Source organism: Pimephales promelas, chromosome 1, assembly GCF_988280905.1.
Source record: "Pimephales promelas chromosome 1, fPimPro1.hap1.1, whole genome shotgun sequence".
NCBI lineage: Eukaryota > Metazoa > Chordata > Actinopteri > Cypriniformes > Leuciscidae > Pimephales > Pimephales promelas.
Window position 1 is genome coordinate 29314068 of NC_142769.1, and position 24563 is coordinate 29338630.

Below are 24563 nucleotides of genomic sequence, written 5' to 3' on the forward strand. Positions count from 1 at the left end.
ATGATGCAGATGTGAGTTGCAAACTATGAATCCATCACAGAAAATTCAAAGCTTGTTCGACATATTAACATTAAACTCAAGCAGTTGAGCTTAAGCAACTACTTTCGATTATGTCCAAGTAAATAAAAGCCTTCCTAAAGGTGTCCCTAAACCCCATGGCGATCATGCAAATCCATTAAGAACTTTGTATGTGGTATGCGCAAGGCAAAAGTAAATTTCATGAAGATAAAAGACTTTGTAAGACCCCTATGGAACGTAAAATTAAATCAATTACTTTTAAACAAATCTCTCCACTTTTACATGCACTTCAACTTATCTCACTCATCAAATCCTTTCTCCACATTTACCAAAACCTATTTTGTGCAATTCATTACACCTGTTCCCCAGCTACATTCCCCTCCAATCTGTTATTCCCCATTTCTGACCAAATGACTTTCTCATCTCTCTTGTCAGCAACACTTGACATTTTAATCTCTCAAATTTGAAAGTGCTGTGGTAAAACACAGATTCATTGTGAATTACTTCCTCTGTAATAAAAGAACACAAAAATCCATCGGGTGACACAATACGCTGAACAGAAATAATAAACAACACCATAAAAAATGAAAGCAAGAATGATGATCATAACTGTCATATTGATTTGCTTGCCAAGCAGATGCAGTTTCCCCAAACATCTTCATAATGCAAGCATAGCACTCTCTGAGACTGCAACAATCACTCAACAGTCCTAAACAGTGGAACACTACAGATATACAGCACAGAATTACACTGCAATAGGGTACTGCCAAATATTATGGTTGCCTGGTCTGACAGATCCCAGATCAGTGTGCTATTCTTCAGTCTTACATTAGCCATATGATGCAAGGAGCATGGCTGGCATGGGAGCAACACTTCCTTTGAGCAGTGAAGATCCAAAGCAGCACCAATAAACTTTAATAGCCTAAGAACAAGGACTCTCAATGCTGCAGTGCTAATAACCAAAGCCTAATGTTGCTTATTTCCTTGAACCTTTCCTTATCAACCTACAAAACAGCCTCAACTAGAGCAATTATTCACTTTTCCAAAAACATGATACAAAAAACAATCAGCAAAATAAATAAATACAGATTTAAACTGTGCTAGAGCTGTGTCACCCGACCTCACCCGTCTCTCTGTGTGTGTGTGTGTGTGTGTGTGTGTGTGTGTGTGTGTGTGTGTGTGTGTGTGTGTGTGTGTGTGTGTGTGTGTGATCAGCCAATCCTGAGAAACAACACTCATGAATCTGCTCCATTTTTTTTTTACTGCAGACAGTATGTTACACCAACACATTAAGGATATATCTAATCTGGCATTACAGTGGACATTTAGGCAATTTGAAAACATTTTCCTTTTTTCTCTGTCTAAATGATTTCAAGGAAACGCATACTGGAAAAACGGTTACTCTGAATCTACATGCATAATGCATAAATGTAATTATTGTAATTTAATTGTGTATGTTTTGCAGGGCAATAGAGTAAACATTATTCAATATATAAAGCTTGAGAAACGTTTTACTGTGGTTAGGAAAATGCTTTCTCTGTACAATTTGAAGCAGATTTTTCATGTTATCCAATCAACTCTGATTAAATATCTGCTGTATTTGGAGTGAATACGGTTTAAAGAGAATCAAAAAATAAAGCTTTTCAAAAGGTAAAAAGATTTTAAACTAATCAACTAACATAATAATTTAAACAAATTTCATACATTTAAGTATAAATCTTTATGTGTGAAACATGAATTCAGTCAAGTATGTCAGAAAGTAGTATAAGTCGTTTCAAAGAAGTGGCCAAAAATGTAAACTTGAAAGTAGTCAATAATGAGACAGTCCAAATATAATATGCATAAATGCTTATAGTTAATTCAAGTCAGCATACATTAGAGAGAAATAAGGATGTCTTACACAGATTATATACTAATAATGCTCTACAAAGGCTCTTTTCCCAATTATCTACAATAAATGGGTTATAGGCCAACAATAAAGTACAACTAAATAAAGAAAAAAATAAACAAGAGGCCATTAAATCCGAACAAAACAAAACAAAACCAGAACCCTGACCAACATGAAAATAATTAAAATAATTAGGGGGAAAATTTTTACTTACTTAAGCCCTGGGATGTCCAATATGTTTGTGAGGCCTGTCCAGTTTATGTCCAGCAGCTGAATGAGAGTGTGGGGGTTTGGGGGGGTAGAGAAGCATAAGATAACTTAAACAGATTACACTGCTATAGATAAAATACAAGTATATCTGTTCAGAGAAGAAAAACAAGGACAAATAGAACAAAAAGACAAAAAAAGAAACACCTCTGAACATCCCTGGGGCAGTAATTTAATATCACCATGGATGTCAAGTCCCATTGTAATGCCAGCCTGTAAATAACAACACTACAGTATGCATCTACTATTAATTACTCTGATGAGAACAATCTGTGTCCCTGTGTCAGCATAAAAAATGGAAAAAAAAGAAGGAAGGAAAATAAGTAAAGAAACAGACGCCATACATTAAAATGGGGACAGATGCAAGATGTTTCAGTGTTGCCCACACTGCAGAGGAATAACTGAAGAGGAGCCACCTCTGCAGTGCATCAAAAACTACAGTCAGACCACAGGACACTTCTCACAGCACTGAAACCCTTTCAGTTTTCCAACACCTGCCTTATTTAAGCCTTCATTTAAAAACAGCAACTGAATTTAAGCTAGAATCATACTGAGCCATGATGACCTGCTGTGAAATTAGCACTGCTACTAATCTGGAATAGACAGACAGTGGAATCTGGGTCAGTGCCGACTGTGTCGCTGACTGTCTGCCACTGCTACACACGTGGTAGAGCTGTTAAGATCATTTTATGCTGGTTAGAAAACCAAAGTTTAAATAGTTTCAATCATGCAGTTCTGCAAAAGAAAATGTAGGAAATTTCTGTTTTTCTTATAATTATACATCAAGTGACACTCCTAATGAGTTCTTACATGTTGTCGCCACTGAATCTTCTGAAGTGATTGAGAAGATACCCTCCACTAGCTCACCACATGTCAAATGTGTCTCTAAAAAATAATCAAAAATCCTCAGGCTAAAATGCATGAAGTGTGTGGGAAAATCTTTAAAGCAATAGATCTGTGTGGTTTTATAGGGGCATTAAAGTAATAGTTCATGTGGAATTTCGGTCATCAAATCGTTCCAAACCTGTATAAAATAAGACATTTTGTATTGTCATTTGGGCTCCAGTGTTTTGTTCTTCAACACCTCTTAAGTTCTTGACTCATTCCCATCCACCAAGTATTCCTACATCTGTAAATGTCTCAAAGTCATTCAGTTGCCCTTTGACAGATAAAAAAAACGACTTGCAACTGATCTTATCTATCTTCTACATTACCTTATCTAACTCTATGACACACTTTGAAAACAAAGTGAAAATATGTCTTGCTTTTTAACAAGACGCTTTCTGGTAGTTATCACATAAGGCATCTTTAAGACCCTCCATCCTTTCAAGGCCTAACACTCACCCATGACTTTGAATGTACAGTAGAAACCTGGAGTATCACCTTGAGCTTGCAAACAAAATCAAAAACAATTGGGTTGGATCACGCAAGCATGTTACTGTAAGAGAGCATCTGCTAAAGATATAAATGTAATCAATATTCTTTCTAGAGCTAAACAACTGCAAATAACAGCAACTCAAACGACAAAGCTCATTTGTTTGCGATGGTAAAATTGATCTTTTTGGAAAAATGCACACATTGAACAAGTTGAACACAAGTCAACAGGCTGCAAATACAGCAAAAAAGGGAATAGAATTATATAACTTTGTAAACTCACTGGTTTCTTGAGGAAGAACAGGGATAGAGCACCAACCAGCGGCATATTCCCCAAAAGCGGTTCAAGAATCACACGCAGAACTCCATGTAGCTATTCATACATCAAGCCATGTACATGAGAGAGAGAGAGAGAGAGAGAGAGAGAGAGAGAGAGAGAGAGAGAGAGAGAGAGAGAGAGAGAGAGAGAGAGAGAGAGAGAGAGAGAGACAGAGAGAGAGAGAGAGAGAGAGAGAGAGACTGGTAAAGATTCTTGCTACAGGTTTGTGTGTATCCTACTGCTCTAAAGGCAACATGACATATCATGAATTCATCAGATGATATTAATAAAAGCAATGCTGCTTTAATTAATAAAAACACAATTTCATTACTTTATCACAATCAGCCTAGGAATCCTCACATGAAATGCAAACTTCATTCTATTAACACTTTAACTGTCTGCTCAACCAAATTTTGTATATTTTACTAAATATTTTTTGTTCTAAAATTACTATAACATCAAAGCCATATATCTACCCAAGTTGTGTTCCAAATTTGAAGTTGATATCACAAAAATTGAAGTTCCCAAGAGATTTTGTTTAGGCGCAATACCAAAAATAACATAAATTCCATTGAATTTAATTGTTTGCATTCTGTCCAAATATCACTTATGTTAAAAAAAATGTGGAACCTTTAGACTCAGACCTTTCTGACAATGTGTTTTGTCAAGACTTTTTGATCATAAATTATGATGGGCAATGAAAAAGTATGGCAAGGTATGTGTATGAATTCCGGTACCATTTTTTACCATTAGTGACATCTCAACCATTTGGTAGGTGGATATTTTAAAAATTATGGGATGTGTTGAAAATAAATTGATTTGAATGTGATTTGTGAATGTGTGTTTGAATGTGAATTGATTTGAAACCAAATTGAATGTGGTTACTGGTGACATAAGGACATAAGAAATGCAAACGAAAAAAAATTCCATCACTTTTTTTCTTGGTGCGTACTTCATATATTTGTCTTATTTTTCATGACTTTTCTTTGTTTTGCTTATGCAAAATTGTTTCTCATGTAAACTTATCTTGTTCTAAGAATGATTAACTTTTCTGGAAAACAACAAACAAGAGAAAGAGAAAAAATTTAGCAGTGAGAGAGCAGCACTGTCAAACTAACCACTAAGCGCCTAAGACCGATGAAGAATGTGTCAGGATCTCGATACTGATGCATTAATTTATTTTGCTTTTGACAGCGTTCCGCATGCTTGTGATATATTATAAGACACTTACCTTTACAAAAATTATTTTGAGCTGCTAATGAGAACAAATAACTCGAGGGAATGTCCTTCCTCATCCAGTCTTTATGGAATCATAACTCTGAGTGGAAGATGTTATATCAGCCATGTCTTTTACCAGTGACTAATTATTTTACTGTATGAGGGCTCTAAAAACTATGAAATTGACTGTTATTTCTTAAATTATATCTCAATTGTTTGTCTCAACTGTTTGAGTGTCCATGAAGTAAAGATGGCAGGCTTCAGGTCTCATACTTCAGAGCTATTAGACATGAATGGGAATGCTAACAGATATCTCTCTCTAGGTATTTTAGACCTTGTACAGTAAAAAAAAAAAAAACACCATACTTAAACACAGTATGCTGTCACACAAAGAGATTACCTTACTACATGTTTAATACGTGAAAATGAAATAGCCCCATTAATCATGCACAAAACTGTCATTGTGTGAGCATGAGTGTATATCCTGCATTTACGAACAGCACAAGGGCATTTGGGTATTTGGTTACATGCTATCCTATAAATACACACACCCTTTCTGTAAAAATAGGCTCCATTCAGTTCATGGAATTCCTTGGTTGAATCACAATATAGGAAAGAGCATCTCCGTGTCCAACAAATTAATACTCTGGCCTTGGCTAGCATAATCCATTGGGTCATGGAGACAAACTCAATGGAAGATGCCATAACAGAGCTGATGTGTATCTGTTGTGAATAAATAATCGTGGAAAATGAAATCCTAATGCTTTAGGCGGCACAAGAGAATGTCACTCTTAAATGTTTTATGAGAAAATATAACAATATACCTGTATACTTTTGATCCCTGCTCTACAGTAGTACCTTTTGATATCCACATCGATTTCAGTATTTCCAACATAGCTGTAAGAGAAAGGACAAATAATGAAAAACATGGCACAACCAGGATGATCAAAAGATGTCAGAAAGGCTAATCAATGTGATGTCACCTGATCTGAAGGTCCATGATTATCTGCCGTTTGTCCACGTTCTCAGAGTAAACTTTGACCCCGTTAATCCTGAGAGGCTGTGACAGAGATGAGCACAGATGTCTCGTCAGGGATGTTGACATTTCTTCAACCGCATGCATTCCTCCACAGAGCCCTGACAACATGAACTATTTCCATCTGACAGCTGGTCAGCTTTTCCAAAAGGTTTAAATTTCTTACGTCACAGAATTTCTTCCAACTCCTGATGCAATATGAAGCTTTTTAATGGAAGTAGTAAAGAGCTGTCTTGTCTTCAATAAATATGCAAGATGGTCTTATACCAAAATAACACAACATACAGTGTTTTAAAAAGACTAAATAGTATTATTATCAGAATATTATAAGAAATTATACAGTATTGGCTTTCAATTCACTTATTCTTTATTTATTTTATTTTTTTATTTATTTATTAGGTTTTTTGTAACCATATAGAGGGTGTTACAACAGAAGTAAAATGAAACAAGGTGTCTGAGAGGGAAAAAAAAATAATAATTAAAAATAATTAAATCAACAGAACAGTTCCCAATTCGAATAATGTATATTAATGTACGGTATATTTGATCAGATTTGGTACAGCATGTGTGATATATTGCAGCATAAACACACATATATAGAAAAATATATAATGTACCGGTAAAATATTTCTTACATTTTTTAATTATTTACATTATAAATGTTTTATTTTTTCAAGATAGTTACCAAAAGCACAAGCAGTACTTTATGTACCTTTATGTACTAAAGTAATTAGCCAAGAGGCTATCATTGTGTTGAAGAGTGCACAGCCATTACTTTTAAAATATAGTAATTATTGTCTTTATGGTATTTGGCCAATCGTCAACCTCACCACAGGCTCTACACTCTTCAGCACAACGGTCACCCTCAAACCTCAGACATACCAGAAAACCTTTTGAATTCCAAAATAATAGAACATTAAACACTACAAGATCTAACCCCCACCCCCCCACCCCCTTATATTTATTTATTTATTTACATATATTGCAGTATATTCCACTAGTTTCTCATATATGGAAATGTATTATGTAATACATTTACATTTATTCATTTAGCTGACGGTTTTATCCAAAGCGACTTAAACTTGCTATATTTGTCAGAGGTCGCACGCCTCTGGAGCAACTAGGGGTTAAGTGTTTTGCTCAGGGACACATTGGTGTCTCACAGTGGATTTGAACCCAGGTCTCTCACACCAAAGGCATATATCTTAACCACTGTGCCATCACCACCCCATATAATATATCACATTATATTTTGCAGTAAATTCTATTGTATTTTTGTTCCGTAAGGGTACCTTATCTCCGAGATCGATCTTGGTGAAGCTGAATGTACTGAGGTGGGCATTGGCTTCTTTGATGGCTGGCTCGATTGTTCCTTTAAACAGCTTCTCCACAAACTGACACACATAAGGCCACATCTGTTTCACTGTCTGAAAGGCAAAGAGTGTATCTGCTCAGCAACTGAGAATAACTGAGGCACTTAAGGCATCCTCATTCCTTACTGCTACTGACTTGAATATGTTAAATAAGTCAACCCAAAAATCAATAGTCACCACAGCACTTTAACTGTTGATACTCTCCAGACTACATTTGATTAAAAAACTAAATCTTCACTGTGTGTAAGTTATATATTTTTAGATTTTTATAAGGTTGCCGATCACACAAGTACACAGGTTTTGTTTAAACAGGCCTGAGGACATGTTATAACTTGACTAACTGTAAAGTATTTGCAAATGATTCCCCATGAAAACAGAACAGGTAGCCATACTGGGATGGCACAAACAGAATTATTAAAAACTAAATGTCAAAAGACAAATGACTTGTCTGAAAGCAAAAAAAAACAAAAAAAACATCTATAAGCCTTTGAACTAGAGGTGTAGCTAGTCTGACAAAAAAAGAGACTGAATAGAACAATATTTTTACATTCGTATGTATATCACTTTTATGTGTTTCAAAATGCATGTGTATTGATACTTAGGTTGTAATATTAGTAGGATACAGTACACTAAGAGTTTTTATCCTCACTTTCGTCATGTTTAAAAACATGAGTGATTCTGCAGTGTTTCATGTAAATGGATTTGCATAATTTTGAATGTTGCAGACATACTTTGCAGAAGCATGAGGCCATTCAGGTACATAAATTACACCGCTGAGCAAGATGCCAATGAAATATTCAAATCCGGCATGTTTTATGAAGATTGGGAGTCACTGAATGTATATGTACAATTAATATTTTAAAAAGCCACTGGTTATACACAGCTACACACAGCGGGTGAAAAATGATGGCTATGTATGTGTAATATATGAGAATAGCGAACTGGATTATATCACCACCACCAGTGTGAAACCAGATAGAGCAAGAGAGAGAGAGAGAGAGAGAGAGAGAGAGAGAGAGAGAGAGAGAGAGAGAGAGAGAGAGTATCAGATTGCAGATTATTGACTGCAGACACATGTACAGTATAAGAGAGTGTTGGATGATGATTAATATAAAATGATGAAGGACACAAGGAATTATTATATCATACTTGTCTCACCTTATTTAGCCACTCAACTCTCTCCACATCTGGATAATGAACCTGGAAAAAAAATAGACAAATGCATCTTATTATAAGTGGGAACGAGACTGCTATTGCAGATGACACACTAACATTGCACTTTTTTCATTTCCAACAAAAAAAAAGGTTTTAGTATTAAAGGTAGTGTAAGCTATTTTGGAGCTTTGAAAGCATGAGATCCCACTCTCGCTTTAGAGTGTCTCCAAAGCCACACCTCCACACACAGCAGAGTCGGCAAAGCATCATGAGAGACTGCATTAAATTACCTCATGTCTCAAAGCCCATAACATTACAATAATAATGAATGTCAACAACTTACAGAGCTCAGTCTTGTACGACTTGACTGCTGCTGTTGCCATAGAAATGCATAAATCCAACTCTAAGGACGTGAACAGCTCCGGGCAGAAGATCACAGGTTGCCATCTCATTATCACGATTATGACATAGCATGAACGCATCATTAGCAAATTGGTTTGGTATGAGGAAGAACTATAAAATGTGGCTGCTGTTTGTTTGTGGTGCTCAGTAACTGACTACAACTGCGCATTAGCCTTACTGACTCTTATCACCTGTGTTTGTGGGTTGTTAGTCTACTACAAAGGTATAAAACAGATATTAGTATCCACCTTATTCTGCGATCGTTCTATTTCCCATGATTCATTGTGGTTTCAACTGACTAAACGGTTTTTCACTTCCTGTTGAAGTATTGTTTACATAGAATGCTAGCACTCTAGTCCAGACCACTCATCTATATAATGTTATATTATATAGATCGGTGGTCCAGACATTAGAAAAATAGCAGTCTACACATGCGTTTTATATTCACGGACATGACCGTTATGAAAGCGACTTTAAAACTTTCACAGAGATTTTAAAGAGAAACCACAAAATTGCATTGATTAGAGCAGAATAAGGTGAATAGACTGGTATATCAACATAAAATAAATTAATGGAATACGTTTTTTAATGTACATTTAAATTAAATCTGTAAAACCTAATATGTTGCCATCATAATTTTTTGCAGTACTTCTGCAGTATTTCTTGCAACTCCAGTTTTTTACCATTTTTTTTTTTTTAAAGTGGCTACCTGAGAAGAGGCTGTGTTTTTGGCACCTGTACCTAATTAAGCTAACTTCTTTTTGTATGTCCTACAAAAGTAACATCATTGTAATCTCAAGAAGCAAAGTGGATGTGTGTGACTTCCTTCTGCAGTGCACACAAAACAGTGTTGGTGTAGCTTGAATATTGACTATTTTGTTTAGTATTAATGATATGTGGGAAAGAGTGGAAAGTTTCCATGGAAACCACGTTTCTATGGTCACTAGAGATCACTCATGATTTCTCCTCACTGACTAAGCAGATATTTGTGAGAATGTTAATTGCAGAAGAAGTCTGTACGGTTGCCACTTGCCACAGAAATGTAGAGATCTTTTTTTAAGTGTATAGAGAACCAAAAGTGACATCATTTGATAAGAATGTGATAACCTGTGATGTAAATGGTTTGTCTTTTGTCATGATATACTAATTAGAGAGGATGGGGGTTGGGGGGGGGGGGTGTCATTCAGTATTTCAAAAGACACTTTTTGGTTTGAGTGCCTGGTGCCACGAAATAAATAAAAAATGAATAATCACAGAATTGATAACACTACTAACAAACATTCTCTTAAAACAAAAAAAAACAAAAAACAACTTCAAACTCATCAGCATAAACCAGTTCAACAGACATCTGATCACCTTCAGACAAGTTGCCTCATGCCAGAATGAAAGAATGCGGAAAGCAAACATTTTTGTTTTCAAATTATCATTGGGAATCCCATATTGTGTGGACATTCATTTACAGTAGTAAAGTGAGGTAAGGAGGAACTGTCATCCAATACCATCTTAATCTACATTAATAAAAAATATCCAGTTCAATTTATGGTTTAAAAAAAAAACTGTCAACTGATTCCACTAATCATTACGGGATGGCATATCGGTGCCTGTATATTTTAAAGGTAATTATCATGAATTTAATCTACTTGAACTATCAAAATCTCCTTTTTGCATTCAAATGTAAGGCACCATAATAGCAAATGTAACAAAAAAGGAATGTAAATTAATGGAAGAAAAAAAATGAGAAGAAACAAAACTATTAAAATAAAATATAATCATATGTGCTTTTACTGTTTTTGATTGTAAATTATATGGTAATTCATTGTTTTTGCAAAAAAACGTTTGTAATAAAAGTGACCGTGACGAGCTGGACGCGCTCCGAGAAAAGGCCAATAACATCGAGTCCCTATTCTCCTATTCCCTATAGGCTATGCCTATAGGGGCTACGCTTGGTGATGGCTATGGCACGGCTGCTTGTAAAATACGTCTGTATAGCGCCTAAATGTAGGCTCATACAGACGTATTTTACAAGCAGCCGTGCCATAGCCATCACCAAGCGCGAACCAAAGACAGTGAATGAAACGAAGCGAACTCACAGGCCACAGTGTAAAACCAGTGGTGTAAACACAAGTCATAGAGGAGGCCACAGGTTTTTATTTAAAATAAAGTAGCCTATGCAATTTATATTCACAATAATTACTGTAATATATATTATTTTATTGCATTTTGTATTAGTTGTTTGAAGAGTAAAATGCAAGTTTACAACCGGCAAGTCGGTCGGACTAAAAGGAAAAAATAAATAAATAATTGGGTCAGTCCTAAATTGACAAGGTTCGGTCGGGTTACGGCAAACGATAATATTTTTAAGAATGGCCTCACCATTGTCAATCTACCTACTATATATTTCTATCTATTTATCTATCTAGCTGCTAGCTATCTATGTTAATGTTATGCTATCTGGATGTCTGCCAATCTCTCTCTATACTAGCCTATCTATCTATATCTACCTACCTGTCCATCTATATCTAGTCTATCTATACAGCTATGTATTTATCTACAATCTGCATTATCTAAATACTACTCTCTACTACTTGACTCGTCTCTCTAGTCACTCTCAATGCACATGTGAGCTTAGGTAAATTCTCTCCCCAAGGTGATGTGATGTAATGCAATGCATTGTGGGGGAAAGGAGAATCGTTGCAAACCGCTGTAAGATAGTACCTATTTTATTCGTATTATATTCCGTTTTGTGATACCCAACAACATAAAATACAATGGATAACAGTTTAAATGTTTATTACCAACAAGCAAATTTGTTGAAAAATGAACCCTGCAAAACGGCCTTTAAGGCGGCAGGCGCTGCAGCCTTTTTGTATCTTATGATCTGTAAGACTGGGGCTTTATTATTGCTTTTCATTGATTCATGTACATTTTTTTCACATTTGGGTATAAAGTGTTTTAATTCTACAATATTTGGTGAAAAAACATTGGACTGCTGCCTTATTCAGGTTGAACAGTGGCTACTTCAGTTGAATGCCCCCCCCAGATGATCACCAGTGTTTGTGACACCCACGTCACAGCGGGTTCATTGACCCACTGTAGTCAGTTTTTAGACTATTTTAACAATGTCTTTAATAACTTTTGGGCTGACCAGTTTCCCTTAAGAAGTCTATGGAGGAGTGATCCAGCTCTCAGATCTAATCAAAAATATCTTAATTTGTGTTCCGAAGAAGAACTAAAGTCTTACGGGGTTGGAATAACATGAGGGTGAGTAATTACAGACAGAATTTTTATTTTGGGGTGAACTAACCCTTTAAACTGAGGGGGCACAAATCAGATCTGAGGGGGCAATGTGTGTATATGAAGAGTTCAGATGCAAAAGCCTCTAAGTGCCATTTGAAATTTTCTTCTAAAATGATAATTTTTATCAAGCTTGTATATTTAAGTTCAGTAATTTCACTTAAATGGCAATGAAAATTACCTATTAATTGTCATTTAAGTGAAATTACTGAACTTAAATATACAAGCTTGATAAAATTGGTCATTTTAGAAGAAAATTTCAAATGGCATTTAGAGGCTTTTGCATCTGAACTCTTCATATATAATATATGAAGTATACCATTTATGTTTCAAGTAATTACTCAGTTTGTGGAATGGACACAACAGCAAACAAAACATCATAAACTTAAATAAAGCAAAACAATAAACTTTGATCAAGGAAATACTGCTTCCCTGTCACTTTTCAAACTTTAGTTCCAATAAGACTTTGCTTAACACATTAATGCACCACATCCAAGCCTAAAGAAGTATGGAAAGATGTTATGGCAAGTTGGCCCAGGGTCATCAAATCTCACTAATTCTAGCTTTAATGAGTGAAATAGATATAAACTCACTCTATTTTCCATGTCTGTGTCCTAGTGTGCAGACTATGATGTTCTGAAACACAATGTCATCAATGAAAGAATAGTTTAACTCACCCATGATGGCAACTCAATTGCCTCCAGCTCCTGTTTAACAGCCTCTTGCTCAAAAAAGGAGAGTGATCTGTTCAGCCTCGTGTTCTTACACTTCATGTTTCTCTTCCAAAAAAAATACATTGTGAGTGCGATTAAAAGCCAACTAAAGCTGAACTCAAAATAACCCAATACATATATGGGGAAGATAATGACGAAGGTCTTGGCGAACGGCAGCCACGTGCGGGTCAGTTCGCTGGTGCAGGACGAGGAGTCTTCGCTGAGTTCCGCCGCCGCTGAGGAGGGAGGAATCGCCCCGTTTGTCGGAGCAGTTTGTCCGCTATCTTTTTGTCCCGAAGCACTTGCTGTTTGAGAAAGATTTCCGCGCACAGCCGTCATAATGTCCTCTGTCATATTCAGCACAAACGGCGCAGATCAAATGTTAGGCACTGCTGTCAAACGTGAACATTGTGCTTCAATGTAAAAGCTTCAAGAGTAAACACAATACTTCAGACCATCCCGTCCCACGTTCAAGTAGGCTACAACGCTCAACTAAATCAATTTGAGGATGGTTTCACGTTAGTTCGCCCGTACACCAGTCCATTTTGACGCAGATGGTTCGCATTGCTTTAATTTTAAAAACATTTCTAGCGGTGCATTACTAGAGACCTAAAACTCAGTTGTCGCTGGTAGCTACTGTCTGTGCGCGAGTGTCGCCTGTTTTGTCGCTGGTGTGTGTGTGTGTGTGTTGTGAAGGTGAAGGTGAAGAAGAAGCGCGTGCTGCTGTTGACAGCCGGAGAGCTTGACACGCGCGCGCGTGCGCTCACACCGCACACACAGCGAGTGTTTACAGCGCAAAATCGCCACCCTGAGCAACTGGAGAAAAAAAAAACAACACTAGCTTTATGAGCAGGGTGTCGTCGATAGCGATGCGATGATTCAACCAGGGGTTTTCGATCTTTTAGATGCTACTGACCCCCCAAATACGACCAGCAACCCCATCCTTAATTTATAGCTAAGGAAACTATCTTTTATAAACTCACAATTTATACACTGAACATTTTATTAATATTATTCATATAAATTAATTGATATTATAAATCTAAAAATACTTTTTATACGTTATATTATATAACATATTATATCATATAATGTATATATATTCTACTGTAAATGTACTGTTAAATGTGTTCTTTATTTTAAACGTATTTTTATCTATATTTTAAATTTATTAACCTTATTTATTTATTTATTTATTTATTTATTTATTTATTTATTAGCCTAGTTTGTCTCTAGACTTTTCCACTCCCTTTGGTCATTAACAAGAAGCTGATTGTTTAATGTATTATTTAATATTTCCAGATGGATAGATAATTTGTGTCAAAAACAAATGTCGACTGCGTGTCTAGTTATCGCCTTTATTTTATTTGTGTCGTCTTCAGCTCAGTTGCCACCACTTCAAACAAAAAACTCATACACATCAACATACCAATCTGTCTGAACAAGAATGCATTAACTAGACATCGCTTTGGCAGATGTAGTACAAAGCTCAGCTGCGTGTTAAAAAGATGTCGTATTTTCAAAATTCTACAGTGTTGCCATAGCAATAGTCAGTATGTCCTTTGGCCATAGTAAGATATTAAGGTGTTAATGTCTTACTATGGTATTGGTATTAAGCGATTGCTCGTTGCTCGATTTAAAAGTCTGGCTTGACAGGTTACCATAGTAGCGTTTAACTGCGCATTCGCTGTAGATGTATAGCGGTATGGGGGTGAAATCTGTCAACACAAACTTGTGATTGTTGGATTAAAAAGAAGAGCTGAGGAGTAGATCTTTAAAGTGATGTACCCTGGGAAGGTAAAGCAGCACTTATCCCGTATGGATCAGCTGTTGTGTGGCGATTGTTTTTTTTTTTTTTGTGAAGGTTTTAAAGCTGAACAGCACGATTAGCCGCTCATCGATAGCCAAATAAAACTGCTGCTTAACGTTACCCACTCAAGTTAAATCTGTAAAATGTTTACTTCATCGTTTAAACACTTGGTATATAAATAATCTACTTTTGTGTAAGCAGTATTTAGTTATATTAGGTAATGTTAACGTTAATCGAGCCATGAGCTTCATTCTGCACAATTTTAATGCATCTAATGTAAGTTTCCCTCGTCCTCTCATAAGAAAATAACAAAAGAAGATACATGGAGGTCTGATGACTTAAAAGTGCACATTCAGGTAATCTGCCGTTTGTTTGTGTGTAAAAAAAGAGGTTTAAAAGCACAACCCGTAAAAATGTGATTGTGTTGCCAGACTCACAAAGAGGAGAGCAGAAGAAGATCCAAACGAGAAGAGGAGCACAGGAAACACAGGGATGGAGAATCTGTTGGTCGGCGACACAGAGACCCTGATCCAGATGCAAGAAGAGAAAGAGAAAAACAAAGACATGGAGAAAGCACAAGAGAGGAGAGTAAACACAGAGACCCAGACAGGGACAGAAACCAGGATATCAAGAGGGAAGATGTCAGGGATGATAGATATAAAGAGAAAAGGAGAGAGCGAGATAAGGCATTAGATTACAACAGACACAGAGATGGAGAAGAAGAAGAAAAAAGACATGATCAAGTTGAGAAGGGAAACGGTGAAAGACGGAGGGATAGGGATAAAGACAGAGACAATGATATGTACAAACAACGGGACAGGGAAAGAGAAAAAGATAGAAGAAGGGCTGAGAGAGATGGGGAGCGAAAAATTGAAACAGATGGAAGGAAAGAGGAGAGAACTGAAAGAGGAAAAGAAGACAGGGAGAGAGACAAAGAAAAAGAAAGAAGAGAAAGACACAGAGCAAGAGAAAGTAATCGGAATCGACATGAATATGAGGAAAAACAGAGAGAAGGAGAAAGGAAAGAGAAACACAGGGATAAAGACAATTCTGGACACAAAGAAAGAGGTATGAACAGTGTGTGCCTAGAGAAAAAGTTTTGTTTTTTATTTTTTTACTTATAGAAAATCCCAAATTTAATATGATAATTTTATTAATATGATCTCTTTTATTTCAGAACACAGAAGAGATAGAGAAGAGAAAGAGAAGAGAAAAAGGGATAAAGAAAGTCATGTAAGCCATGAATAAGATTGTTGATATTTATGAGCGAGATATTGTACTGATAATATAAGAAAAATGTACATTACCGGTCAAAGGTTTTCTGAATAAGTATGATTTTTTTTTTTTATCAAAAAGCCTACAGCATTCTGAAATATTATTACAATCTAATGGAACTGTTTTATATGTATATCGAGGTGATATTGAAAAGTCATTTTAAATTCTTATTTTGACAAGTAGTGTAAAAAAAAACAGTGGTGTAAAACTGTACTGATATTATGGAAGAATATAAAAAAATGTGGCTAGTCAATATTGAAAATATTAAAGGTCTTCCTAAAGTTGTTTTTGTCAACAGGTGACAAACAAAAGTAACTCTCAAGAAGTTGAACAGCATCACCAAGATAGGGATAGGGAAAAGACCCGGGAGAGGGAAGAAAAAGACAGAAGGCGTGAAAGAAGGCACAAGGAGGCTTCAGACTCCAAGAGTGAAAGAGAGCGGAAACAAAAAGATTCATCAGGACATGACATGAATGAAAGGATAATTAGAGACAAAGAGGTACAAACATTGTCAATTAAATTGAATTAAATGCTTAAGCATATAAGTTCTGTCTGTGTGTGTGGTTGGGGGGGGGGGGGGGGGTTAACTCAGGAGGTCTCAGGTAACTCAGGAGGTCTCTTCAAGCTGAAATGAGTGATCCAAAAATCTCTGTAAGGTTTCTGTTTGAAGTTCAGTTATGATAAGTTAAAGTCGGCATGGAATGAAGATTCGATCTGAAATTTCTAATTTTAAATGATTCATCTGTGCATGTTCAATTTTTTATTTGTTTGGTTTTTGACCACATGATTTTTTTTTTCTTTGATAATTTGTTAAATAAAAAAACATTTTGATAATCCACCAGTTAAATAAGAAAAAACAGAATTAACAAGATACAGTTTTGAGACGCAACAGGCTTAAGTCAGGTAGCAGACCTTTAATAACAATATATATATATATATTAATATACACTGTTTCTGTGTGTGTGTGTGTGTGTGTGTGTATATATATATATATATATATATATATATATACCTGTATATATACACAGAAACAGGTCTCAAAATATACACAAGAAGCTGCATTTCTACATTACAACAGCCTAAATCAACTAAAATATAAAAATATATTCCTTTTAAAGTCTCAGAACCACTGTCTAGCCCCAATGTAAATTCCATAGCTAATCTGATTGTATCCCTTTGTATTTCAAGGTGGGGAATGAAGATACTGAAAAGGACAAAGAATCAAGCAAAGATTATCATAAGGATGATTATGATGAGGATTTTGAGGTGTGAAGGAGACCAGTGCACCCATTACATCCATGACATAAGTCGGATAGTACTTATGGTGAACACATTTTGTTGAGAACAAAGTCATTTTGACATGGTGTCATCATTTCATCAAAGATTTCGGTGAATTTATGATAAATACAAGTTAGCTTAAATATCAATTCTTGGTTTATATTTCCCTGATGATGCAGAATTTAACCAACAAAATCCTTATTTATTTCTTCCTTCTTCTTCCATATTTTATTATGCAGTTAATTTGTTTGTAAAGTAATGAGCTGTTCCTGCTTTTAGGATTATGAGGAAGACTTTGAGGATCTAGATGAAGAGAAGGATGATGATGATGAAGAGGAGGAGAAAGAGGAAGATGACAATAACGTGAGAGAAAAGAAGAGGGAGCTGAGCCCCAGAAGAAGAGAAGAGATTGAAGCCATCCAGAAAGCCATTGAAGAGGAAAATGAGAGAATCTCCTCTGCAAGATCAAAGCCAACAACCATAGAGTCAGCTATCACCCAGAGAGGTAGTTATACAAAAGTTTATGTTGATTTGCACATTCTGCTACCGAGCATGAAAAGGAAGACCTAAATCAGTGTTTTGCTGTGTTTTCACAGAAAGACACTCTGAAAAAAGTCAAACACAAGGCAAAATTATTGATTTTGTATCAGCAAAGCAGCGAGAGGTTAGCCAAAAAGTGGCCAAGAAACAGAAGTAAGTTATCTGTCTTTATAATAATCTAATGAGTATTTGATGAGTATCTAATGAGATCATCTAATATGAAGTATACACATTTAAAAATAATATTATTAATTGCATTTGTTGACTAATTAATCAATTAATCAGTAGCCATTTGATTTGAAGGAAGCGCAGTGAGGAACTTCTGCGTCTGATTGATTTAGACTTTTCCATCACCTTCTCTCTGCTGGACCTGCCTCCTGTCAATGAGTATGACATGTACATCAAGACCTTTGGAACAGCCAATACCAAACAGGTTAGAAATCTAGAAAGTGGTAGGTACTTCCACGCTATGTGTGCTGAAAAAAAGGTCATATTTTGAAGTATTTGGCCATGTTGTGAAAAATATAGGCAGCATGAGATTAATGACTTATCTCAGGACAAATCTGACTCTATGGGCCCTATCATACAGTGATATTGTTATATAACACGCTAGTGTTATTTGCTAGTTTCATCCCGACGCAGTTATCAATTTTCACCATATGGAAGCAGTCTAATTTTCAAGGGAAAAACTGGTTTTATTTGACAAGTGATGTGCTGCATGCAAATGTTTCCAACTACTAATGTTGCTAGAAGATTTCAAGGCTCGCCTTCCTGATAATCTTGTTTTTCATTTAAAATGAGCAGAAGGTATCTTCACCCCAGTGAGGATTTATAATGTCAAATAATTAAAGGTCAAATATGTACTATTGTGTTTACATTTTATTGACAAAAAATGCGTTAGAACACGTTCATCTCGAAAACAAGTTTGTTCAAAATCAGCTACATATAGCAGGTCGGCTGACTCGATTTCGTTCTCATACATTCACGTAGATTCGCTGTCTATTTCCCCGTTGAAGCCTAGCATCAGTTGACCTCAATGGGGCTGCTTTGAACAGTTTTTTTCAGTGCTTGTAACTAGACGGTCATTGGATAAATGCTGCGATTATGTCCTGCCTACAGACACTCAGGGTCTCTGGTGGTGAATGGAGGAGTATATAAAGCCTTTTCTTAAAGGCTTTATATATAATGTATTATAGAAATATTTTAATGTATTAATTATGCTTTGTATTCCACCTTTCAATGCATTGTAAAATTCTCATAAATAATTGTAACCGTTATAATATATCTATTCTTTGTTTGCCTTTAAAGGTATAATTCATTAAAACACAAACACATCAAACAACCAATTTCAGTTGTATGAATCTTCAAATACAATAATGGTCTAGTCACTGGAAAAGACACCTAGTTGGTATGACAGGGTCATAGAAAAGGAACATAGGGCAGAATTTACATATAAATAAATAGACAATTTTTATTATGTAAGCCAAAAATGAGCTTAACCTCTTTGAAAGACTAGCAGAAGCCGCTATTCTTGCTGGTGAGTTTGTGTTAACTCATAGAGTGTTTTTTCCCCAATGCTGTTCGGCACGAGAAAGTTGTGATCTCGCATGCTGCAGTGCAGGGGAAAAATGTTGCCGATCCTGTTAAAGCTGTGCGTGTGTGAGCACAGCTCGGCCAGTTCATGTGGCACAAAAAAGAGTGTGTTTTTACTGTCTTGATTCGGGTCGTCTCATTGCGGACTGTAAGCATAGAAAAAGAAAAACACGACTAAGTCTAAATGTGTTTGCGCGCTTTAACCTTGCGCACAAGCAGATACGTTTGCTCTCTGGAGACGAGTTGAGTCTTTGCACTTGCAAATTCCGCCATGTAAATAGCGAATCTGCCATGGCACGAGCACAACTGGCATTTAAAGGGAATGGGAAATTACACTCTGATTTTTTTTTTTTTTTGCACGTTACGCCCAAAACACACCCATTACTTATTACGAGAATAGGGACAACCCTTTAAGACCATGCACTGGGTGCACTGACCATTCTTCCCGCCGTTAAACAAGCAAAAGTGAATACGGACACACCCTAAGTGCACCTGCACCGTGCACTTTAGACCATGCACTTAGATCGTTAAAATAGGGCCCTATATCTACCGTATTTGTTTTATTAAGTTATTTTTAAACACCTTCTCTGTCATCTAGATTTGTTTTTCTTTCTTCCTACTCAAAATAGCTTTTATGCAATCCCATGTGATTCTTGTGTCACATGGGATTGCATAAAATCCCATGGTGATGGCGCAGTGGTTAAGACACATGCCGTTGGTGTGATAGACCTGGCTTCAAATCCACTGTGAGACACCAATGTGTCCCTAAGCAAAACACTTAACCCCTTGTTGCTCCAGAGGGGTGCGACCTCTGACATATATAGCAATTGTAAGTTGCTTTTGGATAAAATCGTCAGCTAAATGAATAAATGTAAATGTGTCTCCAGGCCTATGTGCAGTGCAATGAAGACAATACTGATCGAGATATACAAACAGAAGAAGTTGACATGACAGACAAATGGACACAGCACCCACAAGAAGGAAATGCAGCGTGTGGAGGTATTGTGTTCAAATTTTCTCTGTCATTATTAACAAACAACAATGGACGTATATAAATAATATTGTCTATTATGTGCTATTTCCTTCTCTGAACTGTAACCAGGATCTAAGGCGTCTCAAGACACTTCAGTGAAATCCACTGCAAGAATAGCTACTGATTCTCAACGTCTGACTACTTTTTTACGTTCTGCTGCACAGGTAAAGAATATTGTTTATGGGTTTATTTTTTATTTTTTTTTATCAAATTATTAAACAGTTAAAAATGATCTGCACATATCTAAAATAATTTTCCACAAAAGGGCAAAAACGTTTTTGCTCATGTTTTGGGTTATTCAGTCATAAAAATAGATAAACAATATGTGCATATGAACTCGAGTGAACCATGACAGTCATTCCCCATAACCCACAAGGTGATTTAAGTATTTTTTGCATGTCAGGTGATGGCTGTTCTGATAGAGGAGAATATGACAGAGAGTAATTCTGCTCGAAGACTTCGCTCTCAAACAGACGCTCTGTCCTTCAGTGATGGCTGCATTCAACTCAATGCCAAACTCCCATTTTTGCATGGTAAAATTTTACAAATAACATTTACTGATGAATTTCAAGGGTTAAGAGGTATACATTAAAATACATGATTTTGATGTGGAATAAATGTGTTAGCGAAGGAAGTTCTGGGATTTTTGTATTATTGTAAATAAATGTGCTTTAAAGGGTTACTTCACCCTAAAATTAATATTTTGTCATTTACTCACCCCAACCCGTAAGACTTTCATTCATCTTCAGAACACAAATGGAGATATTTTAGATGAAATCTGAGAGCTTTCTGTCCCTCCATTGACAGCTATGCAACTAACACTTTGATGCTGTAAAACTAATCTATATGAATTGAGCGGTTTAGTCCAAATTTTCTGAAGAGACTTGATCGCATTATATGATTAACTGATTTAATTAAGGCTTATATTCACAATGATAATTGGGTCAATATTCAATTTCAAACATCACATACAATGATCAACGTCAATAAATATGAAATGTAAACTGTGTTACGGTGGTGAATATACTCAAACACGCATTCTGTGTGTGTGTCTACCTTTTCGCAGGTCGGCAGGTGAGTCTGCTGCAGTTTTCTCAAGTCCAGAGACAGACTCTTCTGTCTGTTCATCCTCCATCTTCCAAAACCAGTGCTGTTCGGCTTGACAGCGAGACTGTCATTTGTGTGTGGAACATCTGGGAGCCATCCAGACCCCAAAAAATTCTTCTTTATGAATCTGAGGTATGGAGAAGAATACTGGAATGATTGAAATTCATTATTGATGTTTCTGAAATGAAATGCTCACCCAAAAGTCTAATCAAAATCAAATCTCCTATTTATCCTACCTTCTCAGGTGAGGTGTTGTTGTTTCAGTCCTGGTAAAGTTACGTTAGTGTTTGCTGGTACAGCAGTGGGTTCAGTGGTGGTATGGGATCTCAGAGAACATTCTGGCACTCACTGCAACTTGGTGGTTGGCAAAGAGGTCTGGATACTACGCTACCCGACCTTCTCTACGGGTCAGTCAATGCTCACAGCTTCATTCATATTTAAATATAGATATTTGGAGTCAGGTCACAGTTAAAAGTTTTTGTGTGTGTATGTTTGCAGATGCTGTACTTTCTGGGGTGGGTCATCTCTCTCCTGTGGTGTCTGTTGAACCTGTACTGACGACTGCCGATACAAGTTCAAAAAGCACACTAACTGCGGACATAGAGGGTAATACAAAACGTGTTTGACTTGCTTTGTTTTTAATAAACTACTGTACAGTTCAAAAGTTAAGGGTCAGGAAGATTTTTGTTTTGTTTTCTTTTCTTTTTCTTCTTGAAAATCACCAAAAGAAATTCCTTGTTTACTTGTGCAAATTCTAGAGTCTCTTGGACTGTCATTTCAGTTAGGATCTCTGGATGAAAATGGGGTGTTAACTCTCTGGGTATGTCTGATTTTTACCAGTAACTTTATTTTACAGAAACTCACTTCATTTGACGCTGTGTCATTGATTGTTTAGATAAAGTTGTATGTTTTGTTGTCTCTGATAGGTTGTGGTCGAGCTGCCCAAAGGAAATGATTCTGGATCTCAAACAGACTTGGGTAAGTCCAAAGTTTAAATTTATTTTCTTATTTTCTGTAAAGCTGCTTTGAACAATGAGTATTACAAACAAATGCTATACAAATAAATTGCAGTTGAAATCATCTTTGCTGAAATCATATCTATTAGACCCCGTTCACTTTAATAATGCGCTCTACCTTGGCAGGTCTTAGGCCTGGCGGTAAAGTTAAATTACTCCACAGCTCTTCTCTACAGACCACTGAGAGATTACCTCAAGACATTATAATGGGATTTGGATCTCCTGTGAGCCTTCAGTTAAAGTTCCTCCCTTCTGACTCGAACCATTACTTCATTGGTACTAACATGGTGGGTGTTGCATGAAGTTGAAGATAGTGGACATTTGGTTTGGTGGTGTTTCCCATCACAGACATTTATCTTGGTTTTGAAATGTTTCTTAAAATGTTTCTTGATTTTCTTTTTATCATCGAAGGGTCTGGTTAGACATGGTACAAGGCATAGCTTGAAAGTTCTTCCAAAGTTCTACAGATCGCAGTTTGATAGCTGTAGACCAGTGGAGGTCACAGCACTTGACTTCAGTCCTTTTGGAGAACCCCTTTTCTTGGTAAAAGCAGCTTGAATTGCTTTGTATGTGTATTATGTAGTATTTCTGTGTTCATAGACATCTTTATTAGTGATGAAAAGAGACAGGTCTTCAAAGTATCTAGCTGAAATTTAGAACATGTGTTTTTGGGAACATTATATTAACCCCTCTGATTCCTTTCCTTAGGTTGGCTGTAGTGACGGAACAGTTCGATTACACTCGGTCCTGAGAGAAGATCCGTTGTTGGAGTGGTCTGAATGTTCCAGTGGCGCTCCTATTCTGTCAGTGCAGTGGTCTCAGACACGGCCAGCTGTGTTCTGTGTTCTGGATGCTGCCTCTCATCTGCTCATCTGGGACCTGACAGAGCAGGATTATATGCCAGTCATCACTGAGAATATACACAATGACCGGTATAAAGCCAGGGCATCAAACATTAGATCTTTTTAATATGATAAAAATGAAATAAATTCATTTAGTGTTATACAGTAAGCTAATATGTCAGGTAATTCCTGTATGTGTAATTCCATTTACCTCTTCACTGTTTTTAAAATCTTCTGCTTTCTCACTTCTTTTCACAGGGTAACAGCCATGGCTATGTTTGGTGAGCCAGCCAAGCAGAACACATTTTCTGGCATTGCGCTTGCCAAGCAGTCCGGAAAGGTGGAGATTCAGTATTTCAAGAAGTCACTTACAGTGCCTAGCGCCTCTGATAAAGACAAACTTGATTCTGCTTTGCACGATGCTTTTTGATATAAGATCTGAGCCCAGATTTATATTCATATCCAGTTAAATCGATAATATGCAAATAACAAAGGAAAACACAAAGAGAGTTTAGAGAAAATCACACACAGTATGGACGGACCTAGTGAATTATATTTTCTTGTCACATCAGTAAGGTACCCAAAACTACATTGATTATGGCATGAACTGTAGAGGATGAGAAATGGCTGTTTACTAGTCGCAGTGGATAGCCTTTTTGGTCTATACAAATAACAAATGAACTTTCCTGGCTTAATATTTATTACACCTGTCCTGAAACTTTGCTGACGATGGCTGGAACATAATGGTTTTGTTTGCTGTAAGCAGCATTTTGTAAAGTTGCATTAAATATAACAAGAAGCACATACAAATGAGCTTTCTGTTCCTCAGGGATATTAATACTTTATATCCTTTTTATTATTTTACAATATGTACAAATGAATATTTACACCAAGTTAGCATTTAAACTTGAGTACATCTTATGTATGTCATTTTCATTTATTTGCTATCAAGGTCACTTGTAATTATTAATGGATATTTTTTATTAAAAGATGATTGCATTTAGACTGGGGT

General features: G+C 36.3%; 2 protein-coding genes across 6 annotated transcripts in view; one reads left to right on the forward strand and one right to left on the reverse strand.

The window, feature by feature from the left end:
* Positions 1-13837, reverse strand: part of esyt2b (extended synaptotagmin 2b) — a 27937-nt gene extending 14100 nt beyond the window's left edge. For 2 of the 3 annotated variants that reach the window (XM_089129416.1, XM_089129415.1), the window contains exons 1-7: positions 13022-13835; positions 8652-8693; positions 7413-7547; positions 6068-6144; positions 5909-5981; positions 3831-3920; positions 2121-2176 (exon numbers count right to left, since the gene is read on the reverse strand). In XM_089129416.1, the coding sequence (XP_088985542.1) occupies positions 2121-2176; positions 3831-3920; positions 5909-5981; positions 6068-6144; positions 7413-7547; positions 8652-8693; positions 13022-13411 (863 nt within the window). In that variant the 5' untranslated portion in view covers positions 13412-13835. Of the gene's footprint in view, positions 1-2120; positions 2177-3830; positions 3921-5908; positions 5982-6067; positions 6145-7412; positions 7548-8651; positions 8694-13021 lie in introns of all 3 variants that reach the window. The other variant, XM_089129417.1, reaches the window with a different exon arrangement.
* An 877-nt stretch (positions 13838-14714) lies between these two features.
* Positions 14715-24554, forward strand: dync2i1 (dynein 2 intermediate chain 1). 3 transcript variants are annotated; one of them, XM_039655713.2, is made up of 21 exons: positions 14715-14854; positions 15170-15223; positions 15299-15935; positions 16045-16100; positions 16441-16641; positions 17331-17408; positions 17700-17925; positions 18017-18113; positions 18264-18393; positions 20441-20552; positions 20656-20750; positions 20990-21119; positions 21653-21825; positions 21938-22100; positions 22192-22299; positions 22452-22513; positions 22620-22671; positions 22836-22996; positions 23121-23252; positions 23418-23641; positions 23810-24554. In XM_039655713.2, the coding sequence occupies exons 1-21, from the start codon at positions 14840-14842 to the stop codon at positions 23979-23981; spliced, it is 3078 nt and encodes a 1025-aa protein (XP_039511647.2). In that variant the 5' UTR covers positions 14715-14839; the 3' UTR covers positions 23982-24554. The 3 variants fall into 3 exon arrangements, with proteins under 3 accessions (XP_039511647.2, XP_088985540.1, XP_039511648.2); XM_089129414.1 differs by lacking the exon at positions 23121-23252; XM_039655714.2 differs by lacking the exon at positions 15170-15223 and having other exon boundaries at positions 14716-14854.
* Positions 24555-24563: the final 9 nt, after the last annotated feature.